Source organism: Neodiprion lecontei, chromosome 5 (genome assembly GCF_021901455.1).
Source record: "Neodiprion lecontei isolate iyNeoLeco1 chromosome 5, iyNeoLeco1.1, whole genome shotgun sequence".
NCBI classification, from domain to species: Eukaryota; Metazoa; Arthropoda; class Insecta; order Hymenoptera; family Diprionidae; genus Neodiprion; species Neodiprion lecontei.
The window spans coordinates 35,661,608-35,679,821 of record NC_060264.1 but is presented as its reverse complement, the minus strand read 5'-3'; the positions used below and the strand labels follow the sequence as shown (position 1 = coordinate 35,679,821).

Sequence of the window (18,214 nt, the reverse complement as noted above, 5' to 3'; positions counted from 1 at the left end):
TCATTCCCGACTGCAGGAATTCTTCCCCTCGAGGGACTCGAAGAGTTCTATGCTAATTCAAGAGGCAGTGCCGTATGCAACGTTCATGATTTCGAAGTGAGGTGGAATGTGTAATGCAGCTGATGGGGAAAATGCACCTCTAATAAATGAAGGTAAATTGTGCCAGTTTAAGATTGACTCTTGTAGTGCTGAAGTTCGGTAAACTGCAAATTTTGCAATAACCAACTTGTTGTTATGCATAACAAGACTGCAATGGCTCGAGAATACGAAAATAAGATCCGCTGAGTTAGCTCGGACTTTTCAGTCAGCAGGACTGGGGAGACTGAAGTAAACGAAACTGACGATCAGAATTTACGGCTCGTTCATAAAACTTTACGCTGAACCTGTTTCCTCTCGATAAGGCCAATCAAAGAGCTCTTTGACACGACAGAAACACTCACGTTGAAAAGATTAGTACAAGCTTGTGACGATCAGGTATTGCCTTGTCTTTGGTCGGCTAAGAGAAAAGTAGAGAGGAAAACGGTGACGATTCTTTAGTCTGATATTTTTTTTGACATCAGGGATGTCATTGTCATGCCTAGCAAGACGCCATTATTCGTGTCGCAGGATCTCTGACGCCTTCTCTTTTTCTTCAATTCCATTAATTGAATAAACGGGGCCTGTATCCAGCGACAAAATGATATCTGGGTGAACAAAAACGTCAGCTGCAGACTTTTGAAACTTTTTATTCAACTTTTATTCAAATATAAATTTTCATTCTACCTCGGGTTGTTTATCTTATTTCAAGTCATTAAACTTACGTCCATGCTAGCTCGCGTTATGACACAGTAACAAAACATTTCCGCGCTGAAACTGAAAAATTGAAATTTTCAGTTTTTATATGTTTTTAATATACACAAATGTGAATCATCAATTCAATAACGAAGCCAATTTTGTTGACAATGAAATTCGATGGAACGAAATTAGTGCTGCTTCTTCGGCTTGTTCATTCTCCACTTTGAAGCCAACTTGTCGTGCAAGCATCCTCCAAATTGCATGAAAGCATTTTTAACATGCCTCAACTATAGTGTGTTTGCTGGAAGTAGCAAGACTGGATGAGAGTAGTTAATGAGAGTTACTATTGTTACTGCTCTTGCAATAAAAAGTGTGTGGATAGCTTGCCTCGCTGAATAGGTAAGGTGGGTAGGTAGGTAGGTAGGTCGGTAAATAGTCATGTAGATAGGTATACATTTCTGTGTGGTCATTGTACCGCAAACTGGCACCTCGAGAATGTTTACTTGGTGTAATGCTGACCTTTTGTTGAAGTAAAATTATGTACACTTCTCAATCAAAACAAATCGCGAGTAAATACAATTTACACGGTTCGAGAATTTCAGCAGATTTTTGGCGCTCCTGGCCAGGTGATTAATTACAAATCCGTCAAATACCAAAGGTAAAACTTTAATCAGTGAAAAAATGAGCTGGACACGACGATTGTTCCTCGATGAATAGAAATTTTTACCAAGTCACCGCTAATCAGTTACTCGACAATAAGCCTCGTGTACCGTGGATTAAAAGAAGTCTTCTAATTTACCAAATACTGTGCAAAGCGGGGAGAATGAGGTGAGGGAGATTAAGGGAGAGACATGGACCAGCAGCTCGGCGCTTCGCGATGTGGATGCTGGAAACGTCCGAGAGCACGGGAAGGCAGAGTCTGGCGGGGTGGTGGCGTGCTGCAGGGGACCGGACCTACAACATACAATCTCTATGTATGAGGTTCTCGACTCTCCCAGCTTCCTAAGTACACAGTATATTTGCATTTCGGTCTTTGTGTGCCAACGTGTGCTCGGAAGCTGCAGCAAACCCTCCACCGCAAAATTGAACTGGCATTACCGTTCACTGTTTACAAAAGTCAAATCAAAGCATTATGGAGCTTTGCCCTTCTCGCGGACAGCTAACAGACTTTTTCCCGATGCTTATCAGGAATTACTCTGCTCCTATCCACGTTTCTCTTTCTAATTGCCAGCTTTCAACTGGCTGAAAAATTTTCCATTCCCTGCGAAATATATGTTGTATGCAAACATGTACTCGAAGAGCTTTTACATGGGATTATCCTCTTTGAACCGGGGACGCAATGCTAGTTAACTCTCGAGACGTTGCAAGTGGGACAATGGAAACATGATCAATTCTCTTCGGTATGATCGGAGCACCACTAGCGGCAAAGACGTAGGAGATTTTAATTGGTGGTATTGGTTGCTAAGCACACGCGAAAGACGTATTTACACGGAAACAAGCCGTTTCAGAACCGGTATCCATTGATCATCCCGTTGTATTGATCTTGAATTCGTTTAGGATTGAATGGAAAATTATCTTGCAGCGTGAATTCGCGGTGTACCCTGAAATTTGTAGTATACTGTTGAGAACTTGGCACAGTCTTTAGAAACTGCCACTTCCACTGCAATGCGTAACGACCTCATGCAAGTGGTTTTGGCATAATTAAAAATGGTTACCGAAGTTGCCAAGGGGCCGTGTTATGGGGGTTTTAATTATTGATGAAACACTCCCCTCGCGTTAGTTTTGAAACTGCGACCAGCCAGCCTAGGATAGCGGTGAAATGAGACGACAGGAGGATGATCGGAATGAGCTGAAGGAACAATGGAAACAGTACATTGAAATGGGAAAGTTGGTTTGCATTGTTGGACCAACAACAGCGAGCCCCGTGTCTGTGAGGCACAACTGCACAGACGCGTCTGCCCACTGCAGACTAAAAAAAGGTACATATTCTAAGCCTCGAGGATAGATGAGCCGTGATAGCGGAAGGACGCGATTTTTCCATACAGCGAGATGCACTCGACGGAGCTTAATGGAAGAATACTTTCCCCGGTGCATTGCACATTGCTTCGCGTTCGATCTCCGCAAATTGGCTTCTTTCAGGACAGCTAAGATCTAAAAAATCACTTGTTCTTAAGGCTAAAAAACGCTTCAACGAAATGATTACTTCCAAGCAAAAACGGTTTCGCAAGAACCCTGGAAAAAAATCCAGCTGCACATCAATTCAGTACGAGAGGGAAGAAACGCTTGTAATTGCTTGTTAAAAAGTATTTGAAAAGGTACTACCTCATCAGAATATCCACACAATAGCCAGGCTATCGCTTGAAGATTCCCCCTTTGAGACCCTCGAGTGCACCGAAGGGTGAAGCTAGAGTACCTTGGAGACTAGCGTACAGCCGGCCACGTGTGGAATCCACTCGTATACACCCTAGCCCCACATCCCAATCTTCACGTCAACTCAAGTCTGATGAAGATGTGTTTCATCAACTGTTGAGGAACTCTCTTCATGTTGCATAAGCATAAAAAGCTTCGTGTACCAGTCTTACGATTGTCGAAAACGTTTTTGACTGGTAATTTCAGTAATTTGACGACACCTACACTTAAACATACCTGTATTTCTAAATACGTCACTGATATTTAGGTTTCACCTTGTCCCCGGAATTTCAAATTCCAGACTAAATCTCCTCGGTGCCCTCTAACGTTCAAAGATTTCCAGAATAGTTGAGACAATTCAGAATTATTGTTGGTCCATTCATCGTTAAATCTAGTGAGATGCTGTGCACCTGACATGCATGAAACACTGAATGCAACACTGAGAAAAATCTCGATAAAAAAAAAAACATAATGAGGATTGAAATAATCCTCCAGCACTGCTTGATTGAATTAACCCGTACATGTTTTCGTGGCTTGTTTCAGGAAGTAGAGCTTCCTATGAAACTCAGGGTCCCAGTTTCACTACAGAGCCATTATCGAGGGTGGAATTTACGAATGTCAGTGGAGGCAAAGTCGAATGCACTGCGAGGGGTAATCCTGCACCAACGGTAGACTGGCTGGCAGCAGACAGCGGCAGAGTAGCCAGCATTCCCGGAATCAGGCACGTGCTTGAGAATGGCACCATTCATTTTCCACCCTTCGAGGCAGAAGCGTTCAGACAGGACGTTCACTGGGCTATTTACAAGTGCACAGCGGTCAACAGTGTCGGCGCGGTCGTCAGTCGAGATGTCACCATCAGAGCAGGTGAGTGTTTCCCTAACAATAAAATCAATTTCGAGTCTCGACCGAATGCCGTGACACCATCTTTAATTCAAGTACTTAATTCTTTTCCTCCTTCACGGAATTATCCTTTGCGGATGGAATAATGCGATGCAAATTTCTTCTGGAAAACTGCGAAAGAGGTCAGATTTTGGGGAAGAAATAAAATTCAAGAAAAATGGTTTAGCCCGAAGTAAGAGAAGGTGTGTGTTAGGTGATTAATTCACTGCCCTCAGAGGACGTCAGAAGCGCATTCAGACTTCCGTAGTCATAATTATGCTCCATCCATCAATCATGCTATCTTCTCCTGACTCCAACCATTCACCAAGAAACAAACGTCACCCCGCTTCTACCTCACGGTGATAACATTAAATTAAGACTGTTGATCATGATCCCTTCAGCTCTAATCTGTCACTCAGTTGGTCTTTCATTTCCGATTTTACCCTGATTTGTGACTGCGATCTGTATTCGCTTATGAAAATACATAAACGTGCAACATCTGTGACAGTAATCGGGCTAAACGAAGATAACATTGTAGGAACTGTGGTCCAATACTTATTTTCTCTCGGTACTCTCAATGCCTGATATTTTCGACAGCCGGAACTGATATCGTATCGCATCTACTAGCAGCTACATTTTTACGGTATATGTCAAACGGCCCAATCTGTGTTTATTTTTTCACGAGCAGATTGTGAGATTCTTTAAATCAGTCGTTTCAGCGCAGGTACGTGAATATTTCGCAATATTCATGACTTATAAGCTCGACGTAACGTGAAAGGCGAAGCTTAGAGCGCAGAAAGTAAAATGCCGGTTGGCTTTGTGCTCGGCTGGGTTTTCTAGTAACGGACGTTTCGCATGCTTCCGAGTAGGGAGGCAGGTTTAGAGGGTTGATGAGTGGTTGGTGAGTCTGCTTCTGCCTCCACACCTACCTCGTTTCCTGAGTACGATTCGAAGGTAGAAAACTCAGCGCGTTTTTACGCCGCGCGGAGGTCTAGTGGTTTTTGGAACGGCAACGGCGGGGTCCCTCAGCTTCTTGGCCCCGTTCAAGAGCCCAGATATTTCTTTTTTCTCTTTCTCTCTCGATCTTTCAAGCCTATACCGTTTCCCCCTGTGTTTGCCGTAGTGGTTAATCAACGCTATGACGCTGAGGTTCAAAGTCCTGGCGGTTTTCTGGGCAACAACGTTCTCATGCGATGCAGCGTTCCAAGTTTTGTACGCGAGCACGTCACCGTTACTTCCTGGCTGCAGGAGCCATCTTTCAACATTTATCCGTCAACCACAAGCGGTAAGTTGATAAATAGCATCGAAACTTGGTGAATACTTCCAGAACGATTCACATAACCCATCTTTTACTATAAACAATCAGATAAAAGGACCAATTTGTTGAATGATTAGCACTGAAAATTACCGATAGACAACAGTGAAGAGAGTTTGATGCGTAACATTTACGTAGAATACATGTGTAAAAATTGAACTCAATCCGAGCGAAACCACCCTCAATGAAGTTTTTTAATTTGAATTGACACGTCAAACACAGCAGCAAACCATTATCGAGTTCCCGCTGTTTGTTTTGCAGATGGTAAATACCATATGCTGCCCACTGGTGAATTGATGATAATTAATATATCGAGAAGTGACGCTCAGATGACCTACAGATGCAGAACTCACCATCGACTAACCCAGGAGCCAGTTGTCAGTAGCAACGTCGGTCGGGTTCAACTAACAGGCGAGTACCTATAATCTCAAAGCTCAAATTCCACCGAGTAGTCAACCTGTTCACCAAACAATATGCCTTGCAGTAGTGAAAAAGTATATATTCGTTAATGTGATCACAGATTTTAACAACCTCGCAGACGCGGTGTGTGTATTCTGCAGTCCATGAAATGAGTTATAATATTGAATTAAACGTGCATACCCTGAAAACGAAATAATCCTGGTATATTTCCCCCTGCACGACGAAAAGTTCTCGGGAGGCTGTTAATTAAGTAAAAAATTCCTCTTGGCCTCACGGAATCATATAACGGGTATACGGAACGGAAAACGAGGATGGCAGCTCGATAAGGCTGCGTGGGTCTGCTGAAAAATGACTTCAAGATTGAAAATACCGTGAAATCATCCGCGATATCTCTAAATCTTATCCCCCACTCTTCCCATTTCAACCGATTAATAAGAGGTACGTATCTACTGAAATTTGTGCACCTGGGTTCCCGTTGGCCTCAGCTAATTATAGATTGCCCCGTCGATAGTTAGCTCACTCGACAGTCTAGATATAGGTAACCAAATCCCATCGGGTGACCTGAATCTGACTGATCGTTCATTTCTGAACATTGCGCGTCGATCAATCCGTCGAATAAACACTTCAGCACTAACGGTAAAAGCTGCCGTTTTGCTAATCAAAATAGTATAAATGGAATAAAAATTATTCGGGTGCTCGTCCCCGCTGCTAACAATCAGTATCGAGCGTAATCTGAGTGTACATGGTGTGAGAACTCCTACGACACGCCCCTTTCTTCGAAATCAAAGCCTTTGAGTAAATTTTGTACCCACTGTGTAAAGAAATCCCTATATTGTTAGGGAATTATTTATCGCGTAGAGCGTCTCAGGATGTTTTTAAAAAGACCCGCTCATCTTTTCCCTACGCAAATTCAGGGTCGCAACAATTGATCACCACCGATCTAGGGTATTTTGGCGCGGCTGGTACCGATCTTCCTTAAGTCCAGTCCAGCGCGAAAGAGAAACTTTTTTAAAGAAAGAAGCAGCACTCCTGGAATTGTACTTTATTTGATTTCTATCTATTTGGCGAAAGCTCGGAGCCACCGTGCTTCAGCTAGGCGAACAGAAGGACTATCAGCGGTAGGTCTTTCATAACTCAAAGTACAAGCTGCCATGCCGGTGCAGGTGGCATCCCTGTGAAACCAATCTATCCCTTACAACCACAGACGCGCATTCACAAACCGCGGCCCATTCCTTCGCCCTGGAGCAGTGGAGCTCCTCATATTGTTAGATCGAATTCCGTACCTCGTCTCACTTCCCCGGCCAACCATCGGCGTGAGATCTAACCTAAAAGTCACGCGAAACACATGCGAAGATTCCTTCGAGTGAGACTTTTCACGAGCGCCGAACGTGGCATATCAGAAATCAAATTTTGCTGTAACTCACTTCCGTTCTCACTCCACGAACTCGGATTAAAGGTTCTTTGTGAAGTCGTTGTACCCGAGATATGATACGTTGTGTAAACTTCGATCAATATTCTCACCTCTACCTTACAAAGGGTCATTCTGCAAACTTGATCTTTTGCTTCAATCTTTCTATAACAGAACTAGATTTGGTGGTTTTACTGCTAATGTCAACCCGATGTTTGAAAGTTTACAAATTTTCTGAAGCTAGTCGAGTATTTTTTTTACATTCAATTTCATGACTCTTTTGAAAGACTTATGTGACCCTAACTTTACGTTGTGTGCAATTTTTTATTCCGTTTTTTTTCATCCGCTACTCCCAATAGCGTTGTGCCACGAGTCAACAGACCGGTAAAAGTGAAATATGAAATCTAAATCTTAATCACGCTGTTCAAAAAATCCATTCCTATTTCAAATAGACTCACTTAGGCACTTTCAAACACCGTGTCAGATTCTCACCCGCCACGTACGAACCCATATCAAATTCCTGTTTCAGCTGCTGTGTGAATTTATTTGGAGGGAACACATTTTGCCGAATCATAATACAAGCACTGGTACGAACCGTATTGTTCGCGATATATCGGAAAGTTTTTTTACCAATATTCCAGTGCGTTTCGGACCATTATTCCAACTGCCCATCGGCAGGTAATTATAAACACAGAAAGCCGCTCATGTTCAGGTCCACTGCGGCTTTTCGTACAGTTATTCACAGGTCACCGGTGTTGCGTGTTATTTTAATCAAAGATATTGATGCGGACAAACGATCCGGCTTAGGAAGCAATTATTATCGTTCCTTCCAAAAGCATGAAATGACGCTTGGTTTGTGCCTATGAACCTGAACGCTACAGCTTCACCATACAGCGTATTAAAAAACATGAATTTACGCGTAATTTGAAATGAGCAAAAATCAGACAAAAATCAAAATTATCGGTAAAACAAACAACAGCTCTGAAAGCTTCAGCTGTATCTCCGTTTGGCAGCTTCGGGGTAACTTGCAGAAATTTTCGAGCTGTACGAGGATAGCTGTATATTCCTAGGAGATGGAATGACTTACGTCCGTGTTTAAGAATGCAGACAACTGCAGGGATCAGAAATGGTCCTATCCTATGGATCTTACTTAATGGGGGAAAAAGCACTGACCAATAGTCGAATGTCTTCCTCCAGGTTTTCTCATATATAAATCAAGTCCAGCAAGAATCGAGACAGACCTTAGACGGATGTTTTATCGAACAGTAGCAGCAGTTGATTTCAACCCAGCTTATGCACAAAAGGAAAATGTGGTGAAAAGCAGAGACAATCTTGGAGCCGGGATCTGCCTTTTAAATTCCTCACAGATATCGTTCGAAAGCGTCTAGCACAAACTTACACGGCAATTTGATAAGGACGAGATGAGGGGCGAGGCGTTTCAAAGTACGTTGTCAGCTCTTCTTCTTTCTCTGCAACGTCCGAAACGTTTCCGGAAATAACGATGATGCTAATAATAAGAGAAAGGACGGTGTAGCAGTCTAGGACTGAGAATTCCACGGCACACAACGGCGTTGCTGCAGTGCGTTGTGACTGGAGGAATGTCCCTAAGTTGCCTGAACACACCCGAGCCCATACTACTGGAATGCAGAGACGGATAATTAGCCGGCTGACTGAAGTGCCGGCATCTCGAGACCCCCTTTCCAAGTTCTTCTGAAAATCAGAGGAGAATAACTCCGTGAGGGGATCTTATTATTCCGGCATTGATCGCATGTGCTTCTTCGTCCCTTACGGTTTTTATTCGGACTGAAACACCCTCGAAGGAAAGTCTCGTCAGTTTCTGTCGAAGTTTGATCTCTTGGCCGTAATTCATGAGGGTGAAGTTAGTCGCGTTACTTTAACGATGCACGTTTAGGAAATTAGTTCGTTCGCTCCCTTAGGGTGGTCTGAAATTCAGCTGGTAAATCGTAACAACGAAAAGATGTACACATTTTTAAAAGCTAACTCCTTGAAAGTCCTTCTAAAGATGAATAACGATTTATTTCATGATTTTTCGTCACGTTAACGTTACTAACTTTAGCCTTGTCGTAATTCAGGAATGTCGTTCCAGCTAGCGCGAGAAAAGGATTTTGTTTGCCCAATGTTCGGCGGTTCATTATTACGGCATCCCTTTTCTTTCGTTCGACCCTTCGTGCAAGCACGGCAATCTCGACGATGGTTGGTATTCGTGATGAAAGAACATATCGGATCAGACAGCGGGCGTAAGAGTTACGGATGATTATTAACGCCTGTGGATATCGCGGCCTCGCGTGTTCTGTTGTACTTGTGTTTTACAAGGGTGAAAAATCGCTCCGTATTCATTTCGATGCTCGCCCTTCGGTAGGAAGAATATTCTGGCTATACTCTGTACGTACACCTACGTGTACAGCTGGATACGCATTATCCAGCCCCATAACTTTCCATTAGGACCCAAGCCTTTACACATGGCGACCCGTACACATGGTTTCGCTGTTTATAACTCGCCGGAATGTCTTTTCACAATGTCATGAGAAAACCCTGTCCGATCCATCTGTAGTAAACATCCGTCAAGAAAGAACATGAAACGATTGTTTCTTTCTCTCTGCCTTACAAGGGGAGGCTACGACGCATGGAAAATCGATTCGATCCATGTTTAGTACACGCGTAGGTCATGACTAGGAATATATCAGGTTTGAACAGTAAGGGGCACTTCTCAGCCGTTTCCGAGAAATTAATTAATCAAAATTTCAGTGCGTTCATCTACGTGTACTAAAAATGGATTGAATCGCTGACCCATGCATCGCAGACCCCCCTTGTAAAGGGCAGATAACGATATCGAAAGTACGGAAGTGCTTTTTGTAAGAATTAAAAGGTTTTAAAAGTTTTTGAGGAATATAATTGTAACAGACACTTAAACAAATATCATTATTATTCGTCTTCAACGATAGAGCTACTTGATGTGCAAGTTGAACTGTGAAAGAAAAATTTAGCGTGTATTGAAGAAGTTGACGAAGAAGCTCGCGAGAGGGATCCTCTTGGAGTTTCTTACTGCGCTGCGGGTCGGGTATCGTCAAGGTGCTGGGTCAGCTAACTTCTTCTCCAAGAACTCGGAATGCTTAACGGCTCTCTCACAGACTCGTATATCTCGGTTTATTTGCTACTTCACTCTCCAGCCGCGGCAGGAGAGTTTAGACTCCGGACGAGTCCGCGGATTACGACCGAAGCAGAAATTACCGATAACTAGTCCGGCTCCGTTTCCGTCCCATCCGGGAGGTTGCTGCATTAGACGGGTAAGGATGAAAGATTGCCCTTTATATCGTAGTCCAAATTAACCTCAGCGAAGAAGCATCGAGAGAGGAAAAATACACAACCGGTATTATACCGCCACACACTTTACAAATTACACTTGTGTACAAGCCAGCGCAAACAGGTATGATAATCATCGCAGAATCACTCGATACCCTTCGTTCGGTAATAACCTATCAATATTCATTTCAATTAGGCAATCGAGCTTCCAGCGTGTGGAAAGCCATGGTACATACATTTTGGGAGTCGATCATCTGCAGTATCAGCTCTCGATCCCGATTCCTCGGTCATTAATTACACTCGTCAGTTTCAGGAAAGTTTTCTCAAAATGCCTCGTTTAATGAGCTGCTTTTATGTCGACAGAAATCCGAGGATCGATGCCGCCGATACTCAATGAAAAGCTCGTCTACTTTTCTGCCCGCCTTGAAGACACCGTCGTCATTCCCTGCGTGGCCTACGCAAATCCACGTCCGGAAAACAGGTAACGATGATAAAAAATTGTAGAGAATACCTACGGCTACTTGCTTTTCATCTCGTCGCTGAACGCTGTGTGATTTGTCTGTATGTGCGTTGTATGTGTATATTAGCGCAGTCCTTTATAGGGTTGTTTTTGAATTTTTATGCTCCTAAGGGTTTAACCGCTATCAAATCGATGAAAAAAGAATTCCCTGAAAATTTGAGCTTTCTGCATCAACCCTACGATAGTCCGCTTTGCGATCGAACTATCTTATGGAACTAGCGTGAGAAAAACGTTTATTACTCTTTGAAATTTTACAAGTCGTGGACTAGTATACCGACATTAATGGAAAATACATATTTTTGTGGAGAATTTTGACCTGTGACCTGGACCATATCGACCGAGACTGAATTTTTTCAAATCTTTGGTTTCAGAGTTACATCGATCAATACTGGTAGAAAATAATTTTTCATTTTCGTTTATTATATAATGAGGTTTTAGAGTAATGTAATTACACGAATCTATATTAAATTTTGTAACCTACAAGAAATATGCAGCATATTTTATTACACGATTGTTCATTTCGTAGCTATACTTGACAGAATGATATAATTATGTATAAATTAGACTTTACACGTTAGTTAACATATGAACTCTTTCATTTACGAATTTTATGCATCAGAGCTTTTCTTAAAGACACTTCAATTCTCCACAACAATATGTATCCTCCATTATTGTCGGTATATTCGTCAACGACGTATAAAATTTCAAAGAGAAAAAAAAGTTCTCCATCTGCTATTTCCATAAGAAGCTTCGGTCGCAAAACGGACTGTCTTCAAGTTGGTACGGGGAGCTCAAATTTTCAGTGATTTTTTTTTCAGCAATTTGAAAGCGTTTAAACCCCTGACAGCATTAAAATTCGAAAACAACCCTATTAAGGACCATCCTAGTGTATATAATATACGGTACGCCTAGAGCGGTTGTATTATAGAAATTGGCTATGCGCAAAGCATGACGGAGGTCGGGAGCCGGAAGCCGCCTTGTAATTGTGAAATTGGCTAGTGTACGTTGTTAACGTGACGAAGCTGATCCCGGCTGCGGAGACCGCAAAACGCGAAATTCCCCTGGACGCTTCAATTATCGCAATCAATTAAACGCATTCAGTCGCCTTTGCTGCGCTTGGCTGTTGGCCCAGTCTGCTGGCCGGCATCTCGATGCATTCCACCATTGTGCCAGGTCCGGCATCTGGAACCATAATTTGGTTTGCCTGGTTCGACTTCACGTACCGCGTATACGCCTGTAGTGGATATGCGCCATTTGCCGTTACCACAAGGTGACAACGAATCGTTGAAATGTTTCCTTGACATAACGATATGCTATACTAATAATGACTAAAAATGATTGATTATATTTTCCCGATTAATCGAGTATAATCGATTATTTTTCAAACTCGATTAATCGACCGACTCGATTATTCTTCCTCCCATGAACGAAGCAATGCAACATCAATTTATGTAATTAGAGTATCAATTGTTATCATTGTCTTACTTACTAAGTATACTTAGTTGATATAATAAGTGAAAGATAATGAATGTTTTCGCCTGAAATTGAAGAATATTTTTAACGAAACTATACGTTATCAAAAAACTTTTCCGCTATTAAGACTACATACACTGAAATAGACGAAATTTTGGTTTCATATGCACAGTTTCAAAAAAATACGACATTATCGATTAATTTTTACGGATTCAATCGAGTCGTGTTCGATTATTTTTCTGGACTCTTTTCAGCTTTTTCAGCTTAGTGACCATCTGTCTATACTTCTTATTGATACTTGATTTTCGTTGAAAACTCCAGCGTTAGAATGTTTTTCACTATTTTTTAGTGCATTTTTTTTTCACGTGCAATCAACGTTTTTTGTGTGGTAGTATTTTCTTAACTTCATTTAATGCACGTTTTCAGAGGCAAGCGAATATTCCTTATATCTGCTGCTGGTTCGCGAAGATAGAGGAATCCTCCAAGAGTCTGGATATTATGTGAATAACTTAAATCGTCTGAATCTATCGAAGTCTGCGAGGTGAATTATTGTAATGTAAAAATCTCTATTCATGTGTCGAGACGGGTGAAGCTATATTTTGTCTAGAATGCCTAGGCAAAATTAGATAAATTCCTTCTCGCAATACGCGTTCGATTTAATTAAGCAATTGTAAAATAAAACTGGAAATCGGAAGGTATATAGACGACAATTCAATACTAGCAAAATGTAGTGTTTAGTTCCGTTTTGCAGAAACCGATCATCGATGGAATGTTGAAATCAGTCAAGATTCTGATATTTTTTCACTCGAAAGCACAGCTCCCAAGTTTGGATAAGCCTCCGTTAATTAATCACGGCTTGTTCTCGTGTATATGAACTTAATTCGAAATCAGCTAACTAGTACAGAAAAGTAAAAAATTCGCAGCGTGTTTCGTATCCTCGTTAGGTTGAGGGTGAAGCGGGTCGCTCGGAGTCGTTAACAAGCGTTGTTAGTGAGAATTAACTCAAATATTGTTTCTTGCAAAGTTACAGCTTATTGTTACCTCGCTTTGCTTTTCACTAGTATACCGAGATTATTATTACATTCCTTCTTACCTCCACCCTCTTTTCATTTACTTTTAGAAAATACTAATTAGGCGTACCTCTTCCTATATACATATTACATGTTCCGATACATGTGTCCATGTAATACAATCTCTCCCTGGAGTAAAGAAGATCGAATCGCTTCAGACGTCAATACGTACATACGTTGAATATTGTGCAGCACCAGCCGTGGCTGGTGGGAATCGATAAACTAATTTGGTATCATTGTTACGTGAATTACCTGGAATTGGCATCGTTTTTCCTGACTACAATACCAAGAAACTCGATATCGTAATCAAAACGAAGCCTACTCGAGCCCACTAACGTAACATTCAAGTCCTTAAGCAATTAGTATTAATTGCAACTACCCCATTCTCGGATTCACAAATAATTTTGCGTCAACCTAGTCGCCTGGTGCATGAAAAGAAAACAGCGTGGCTCATTAAAAATCCGAGTTTCTACATTCCACGCAGTTCAAGATGAAATTTCTAAATTCTTGCTCCACAATAATAATCACACTAGGCGAAACTTTATTGTTACTTCGAGTATCACGGAGTTTATACCTTTTATTGCGAAATTAACCTTTTCTGAATCTAACCGCCTGAAGAAACAACCGTGTTCCACCTAACCTAACCTAACCTAACCCAACCGAACTTTTTCTCAATCGAAGCGCCTGAATATAAAATCGTGTTCCACGTGTATCTCGGAAAAAAACTCGTTGAAGAAAAAGCACGCAAGACGTTCAGTCATCTCATTATGGAAATGCGATACCTTTTAAACACAAAATGCTGCTCGGTGGGTTTTATCATCTGTGCCTTCAGCAGCTCTCGCCTTCTGTGATCGTCGTTACCCTGGCGAATGTCGATATTCTCCCTCGGGAGAAGGAAAAAAATCGCAACGACAGAAGAGAAAAAGAAGGAACTACATTTTCAGGTGGCTGAAGCAGCTCGGGATAGCTGCCAACAATATCACTGTATATAACCCGACCGGGAATGCACACTCCTGTATTTTCCATATTAATGCTAATTTTAAACATTGAACCTCCCTCTAAGACCTTCGAGGGTCCGTGAGGAAGGGCCAGACCTCCTCTTCGTACGTGATGTCGGATCTCGACTATCGCCACTTCGCCACCGCGGTGGCTTAAAACACTAATCGATTAAATCCAACGGCTGCAGCTGATGTAGATTCCTCATGAAATTATCAATTTAACAGGGATCAGAGGTGGATGGGATTTGAATGCAGACGATTTTTTCTTTCTCTTCTTCTCTTCTCGAGTGCGCGACACCCCGCCTGCAGCAACGACTGGTAGCGCCATTACCGCCAATCCATTGCTTCTCGTGATAACGGGTCGCTTCGTTTTACCTGGAAAATAAGCAACCAGATCTCCAAATTAAACGATCTGGAGTTGACAGGATTATAACGTGGTTGGGACGCCGGTTTGCAGCTCAATTACGCGACCGGAGAAAAATTATATGTATGGGAATTGGGGAGAATCATTCGGTTGGTTAAGCTCCGGTCGTTGAGTGCCGTAAGCCGTTTTCTGGGTCCAAAAAGCTGACGAGGGTAACTTCTTTCGACGCACGGTCTCATTTTATCGATTTCATATTATCATGTTGCAAGGACCCGCTGCAGCGCTGTCTTAAAGGCGAAATGACGGCTTCTTTCCCTCGAAAATCCACTCGTCAGATCTGAAATAACTCTTGCACCGGGATCCATAGTATCGCAAATTTTTCCTTGTCAATGAACTATGCAAATAAAACAGTTCCGATTGTATCGACAAATAGGATTGTCCGGAGAAGGTAGACGCATCGATCATTCTTGTTAGTTTTTAGTTTATGACAGATCCAACTAATGCTGCATTAGTTCCCGCATGGATGCGACTAAAGGACACAAGTTTGTAATCCAATGTAACCTGCGGTGATAAATGCTTGTAATAACTAGGGCCCAAATAAATATGTCTTAAAAATTACAAAATATGTAGATATAATATAGACTGGAAAAATTGAAATACGTAGGAAAAAATATTAAGCAAAGAATGATAGCTATTGTCAAATATGTCAAATAGTGATGTCAAAATAATGAAAATGACATAATTTATGTAAAAATAAAGTGTGCTACTCGACAATAGTTATTATTTTTTATTCCATATTTTTCCCATAAGTCTATACTATATGTACATACATATTTTTTAATTTTGAATAAATATTTATGCGGACCCTAGTAATAACAATAAATTGCAACAATACGATAAGCTATCGAATTATTGTTCTGCGGATCTGGTCAGGCGCGGGATCAGCCAAGCCTGATGAGTGTTGCGACTGGCAGATTTTCGCGGATGTGCTCGAAGTGATGTGGCCCTGAGCGCGTCCCTGAGAGCGTGGGCTTGACTCGACGGAGACAGATTGGCACAGAAGCAAATCACGCTGATTACGAATTCTGCTAGTGACAGGGCATCAAATATTTCACGTCTGTGGGTAAGCCACGTGGCTGAACATTCGCGCTAACGGATTCCGTCTACCAACATCTCTTTGTCATACCCGTTAATAACGGTGTGGAAGTTTACCAGACATGGGTCGACTGTCTAAAACCACGGCACTGTTCCTCCGTTTAGTTTGCCTCATTTTTATCGACTAGTCATAATCCACTGTCCTTCGCGGACAAGACAAACCACTTACATGCTCAGTCAATCTATTTTCAAAGAATCACCGAAAGGCTAAAATCTTTGGTGCTTAGCTTTTGCATGAGGTGTCGGATGAAGATGCAAGACAAGCTTGAATATTATACTGACGAATCGGAGAGTTAGAATTACTTATCCACTCCTGCTGTTTGCCCATAAGAGTTTATATATTTTTTTATCCTTTTTCACCTTTTTTTCACCCCCAATCTGGGCAACCAAGCGTTGAATTATTTTTCAATTACGTTTCATTGTTTCAAAGTGGTTTTATAACCGATCATATGTCAGTGAGAATATTCAATATTTTCAGTGAAATCTGACTGACTGTATCGTTCAACGAGTTTTCTCTTGAAGGAAAGAATCAGTGGTGTGAGTGATTTGTGAGTAACACAGCTTGGAAGTTTGGATAACCGTTTTGATTGACTTTCAAAAGAAATAAACGACCAAACATTCTTGCGTGAGGAAACAAATGTTGAGTATTCAGTGAATAAGATATGCCGAATAAATCGCCAAATTTTCCACACTCATATACCATGGTTCGGAAATTTCAAGATTAATGATTTACTTCATCCGACTGCCACGGTGGGCGTCCATATCTATTGCCACTCCAGCGACCAGCCAATTTCCCGATGGTCGATATTGACGGTGAATTTACTCTTAGGTGGTACTACAGACGAAATCAAAGAGAAGAGCCTGTGGAGGATTCCTCGGGTCGGTTAACAGTGCGCGATGGTTCGTTGGTCATCCAGGCCGTCCAAGAAGCCGATGCTGGTTCCTATCTTTGCATTGCGAGCAACAATCAAGGGAGTGAAACCCTTGAGGTACGACTGACCGTCTCGGCACCTCTGGGAGTCCACGTTCAGCCGGCAATCCAAATTGTTGACTTAGGAAAACCGGCCTATTTGGTAAGTGAGTTTGGAATGGCTCAGAATTATTTTCTCTGTACAATTTTCCGTGGTAGAATATCCTTAATTATAGACTAGAACCATGTACGCTACAGCAAGGCAAAGAGAAAAAAAAATAAAAATGCTTGTCAATGGCAGTCGAAGAAATAAAATTATGACTTGCGATAGAGACGGGTATAAAGAGGGGTAAAAGAGTAGGTAAGTTGATCGCGAGAGTTGGAGATAATTAGCCGGAGTAATTAAAAGTTGTCCCGCCGAGTTCACCGAACTAAGAGTTTGAGGGCCGACTAAATACGCAGAGCCACGAGGCCACGAAGTGGCTCGCAAATAGTAGATTAACTCGCTATTGTCTGCGATACGACAGTTAGGGCTGAGTGAGTACCTACCGTAGGAATTGTTCACGCTACTGCAACTCAGGCTGCAGTCACGGGCCTCAGAGTCGTTCAATTGTGGGGATGCAAAAGTTGGCCGACTAGAAATTCTGATCAGCTCGTTCCGGCCGTGTGCCACGCAGCACGGAACGCGATGCACGAGATCATACCTTGGCCAGAAAGGTGGCACAACTAAAAAATTAGCGTTTTTCAGTTAATACTACACTTCAATTGCCGAGATTCGAATCGATCACCATGCCAATTAGTGACACTTGAGTAGTTGCGAAACTCGGCACCAGTGATCAGAAGTGTCGCTATCGCATCACAGCTAGCTTCACAAAGTTCTTATGGCCAACTTCAACTTTGATTCGCATCATTCTATTGGGTGTGAATAAACTTTTTCAAAAAGGGTAAACACAACATCAACACATTAGAGTCTCCTTATACATCGTGCATGCAGAGAAGAAACTTCTTACTCACATATAAACCGGGCACAGGAAAACAAATTCGAACTCACTGGTGATGAGAGAAATTAACGACAACAGAGTCAGGGCGACTAGGTGGTCTAGTGGAGTAAGGCTCCGGTCAAGCATCTCTAGACGCCAGGTTCGATTCCTGGCTCCGTCGTTAATTTTTCGAAATCACCAATTTTTCGAATTTACAT

General features: G+C 42.0%; 1 protein-coding gene across 11 annotated transcripts in view; it reads left to right on the top strand.

Moving 5' to 3' along the window:
- Window positions 1–18,214, top strand: part of LOC107217302 (Down syndrome cell adhesion molecule-like protein Dscam2) — a 50,310-nt gene that overhangs the window by 12,261 nt on the left and 19,835 nt on the right. For 10 of the 11 annotated variants that reach the window (XM_046740351.1, XM_015654788.2, XM_046740349.1 and 7 more), the window contains exons 2-6: window positions 3,727–4,047; window positions 5,186–5,347; window positions 5,639–5,788; window positions 10,890–11,007; window positions 16,936–17,179. In XM_046740351.1, coding sequence (XP_046596307.1) covers window positions 3,727–4,047; window positions 5,186–5,347; window positions 5,639–5,788; window positions 10,890–11,007; window positions 16,936–17,179 — 995 coding nt within the window. Of the gene's footprint in view, window positions 1–16; window positions 153–3,726; window positions 4,048–5,185; window positions 5,348–5,638; window positions 5,789–10,889; window positions 11,008–16,935; window positions 17,180–18,214 lie in introns of all 11 variants that reach the window. The other variant, XM_046740350.1, reaches the window with a different exon arrangement.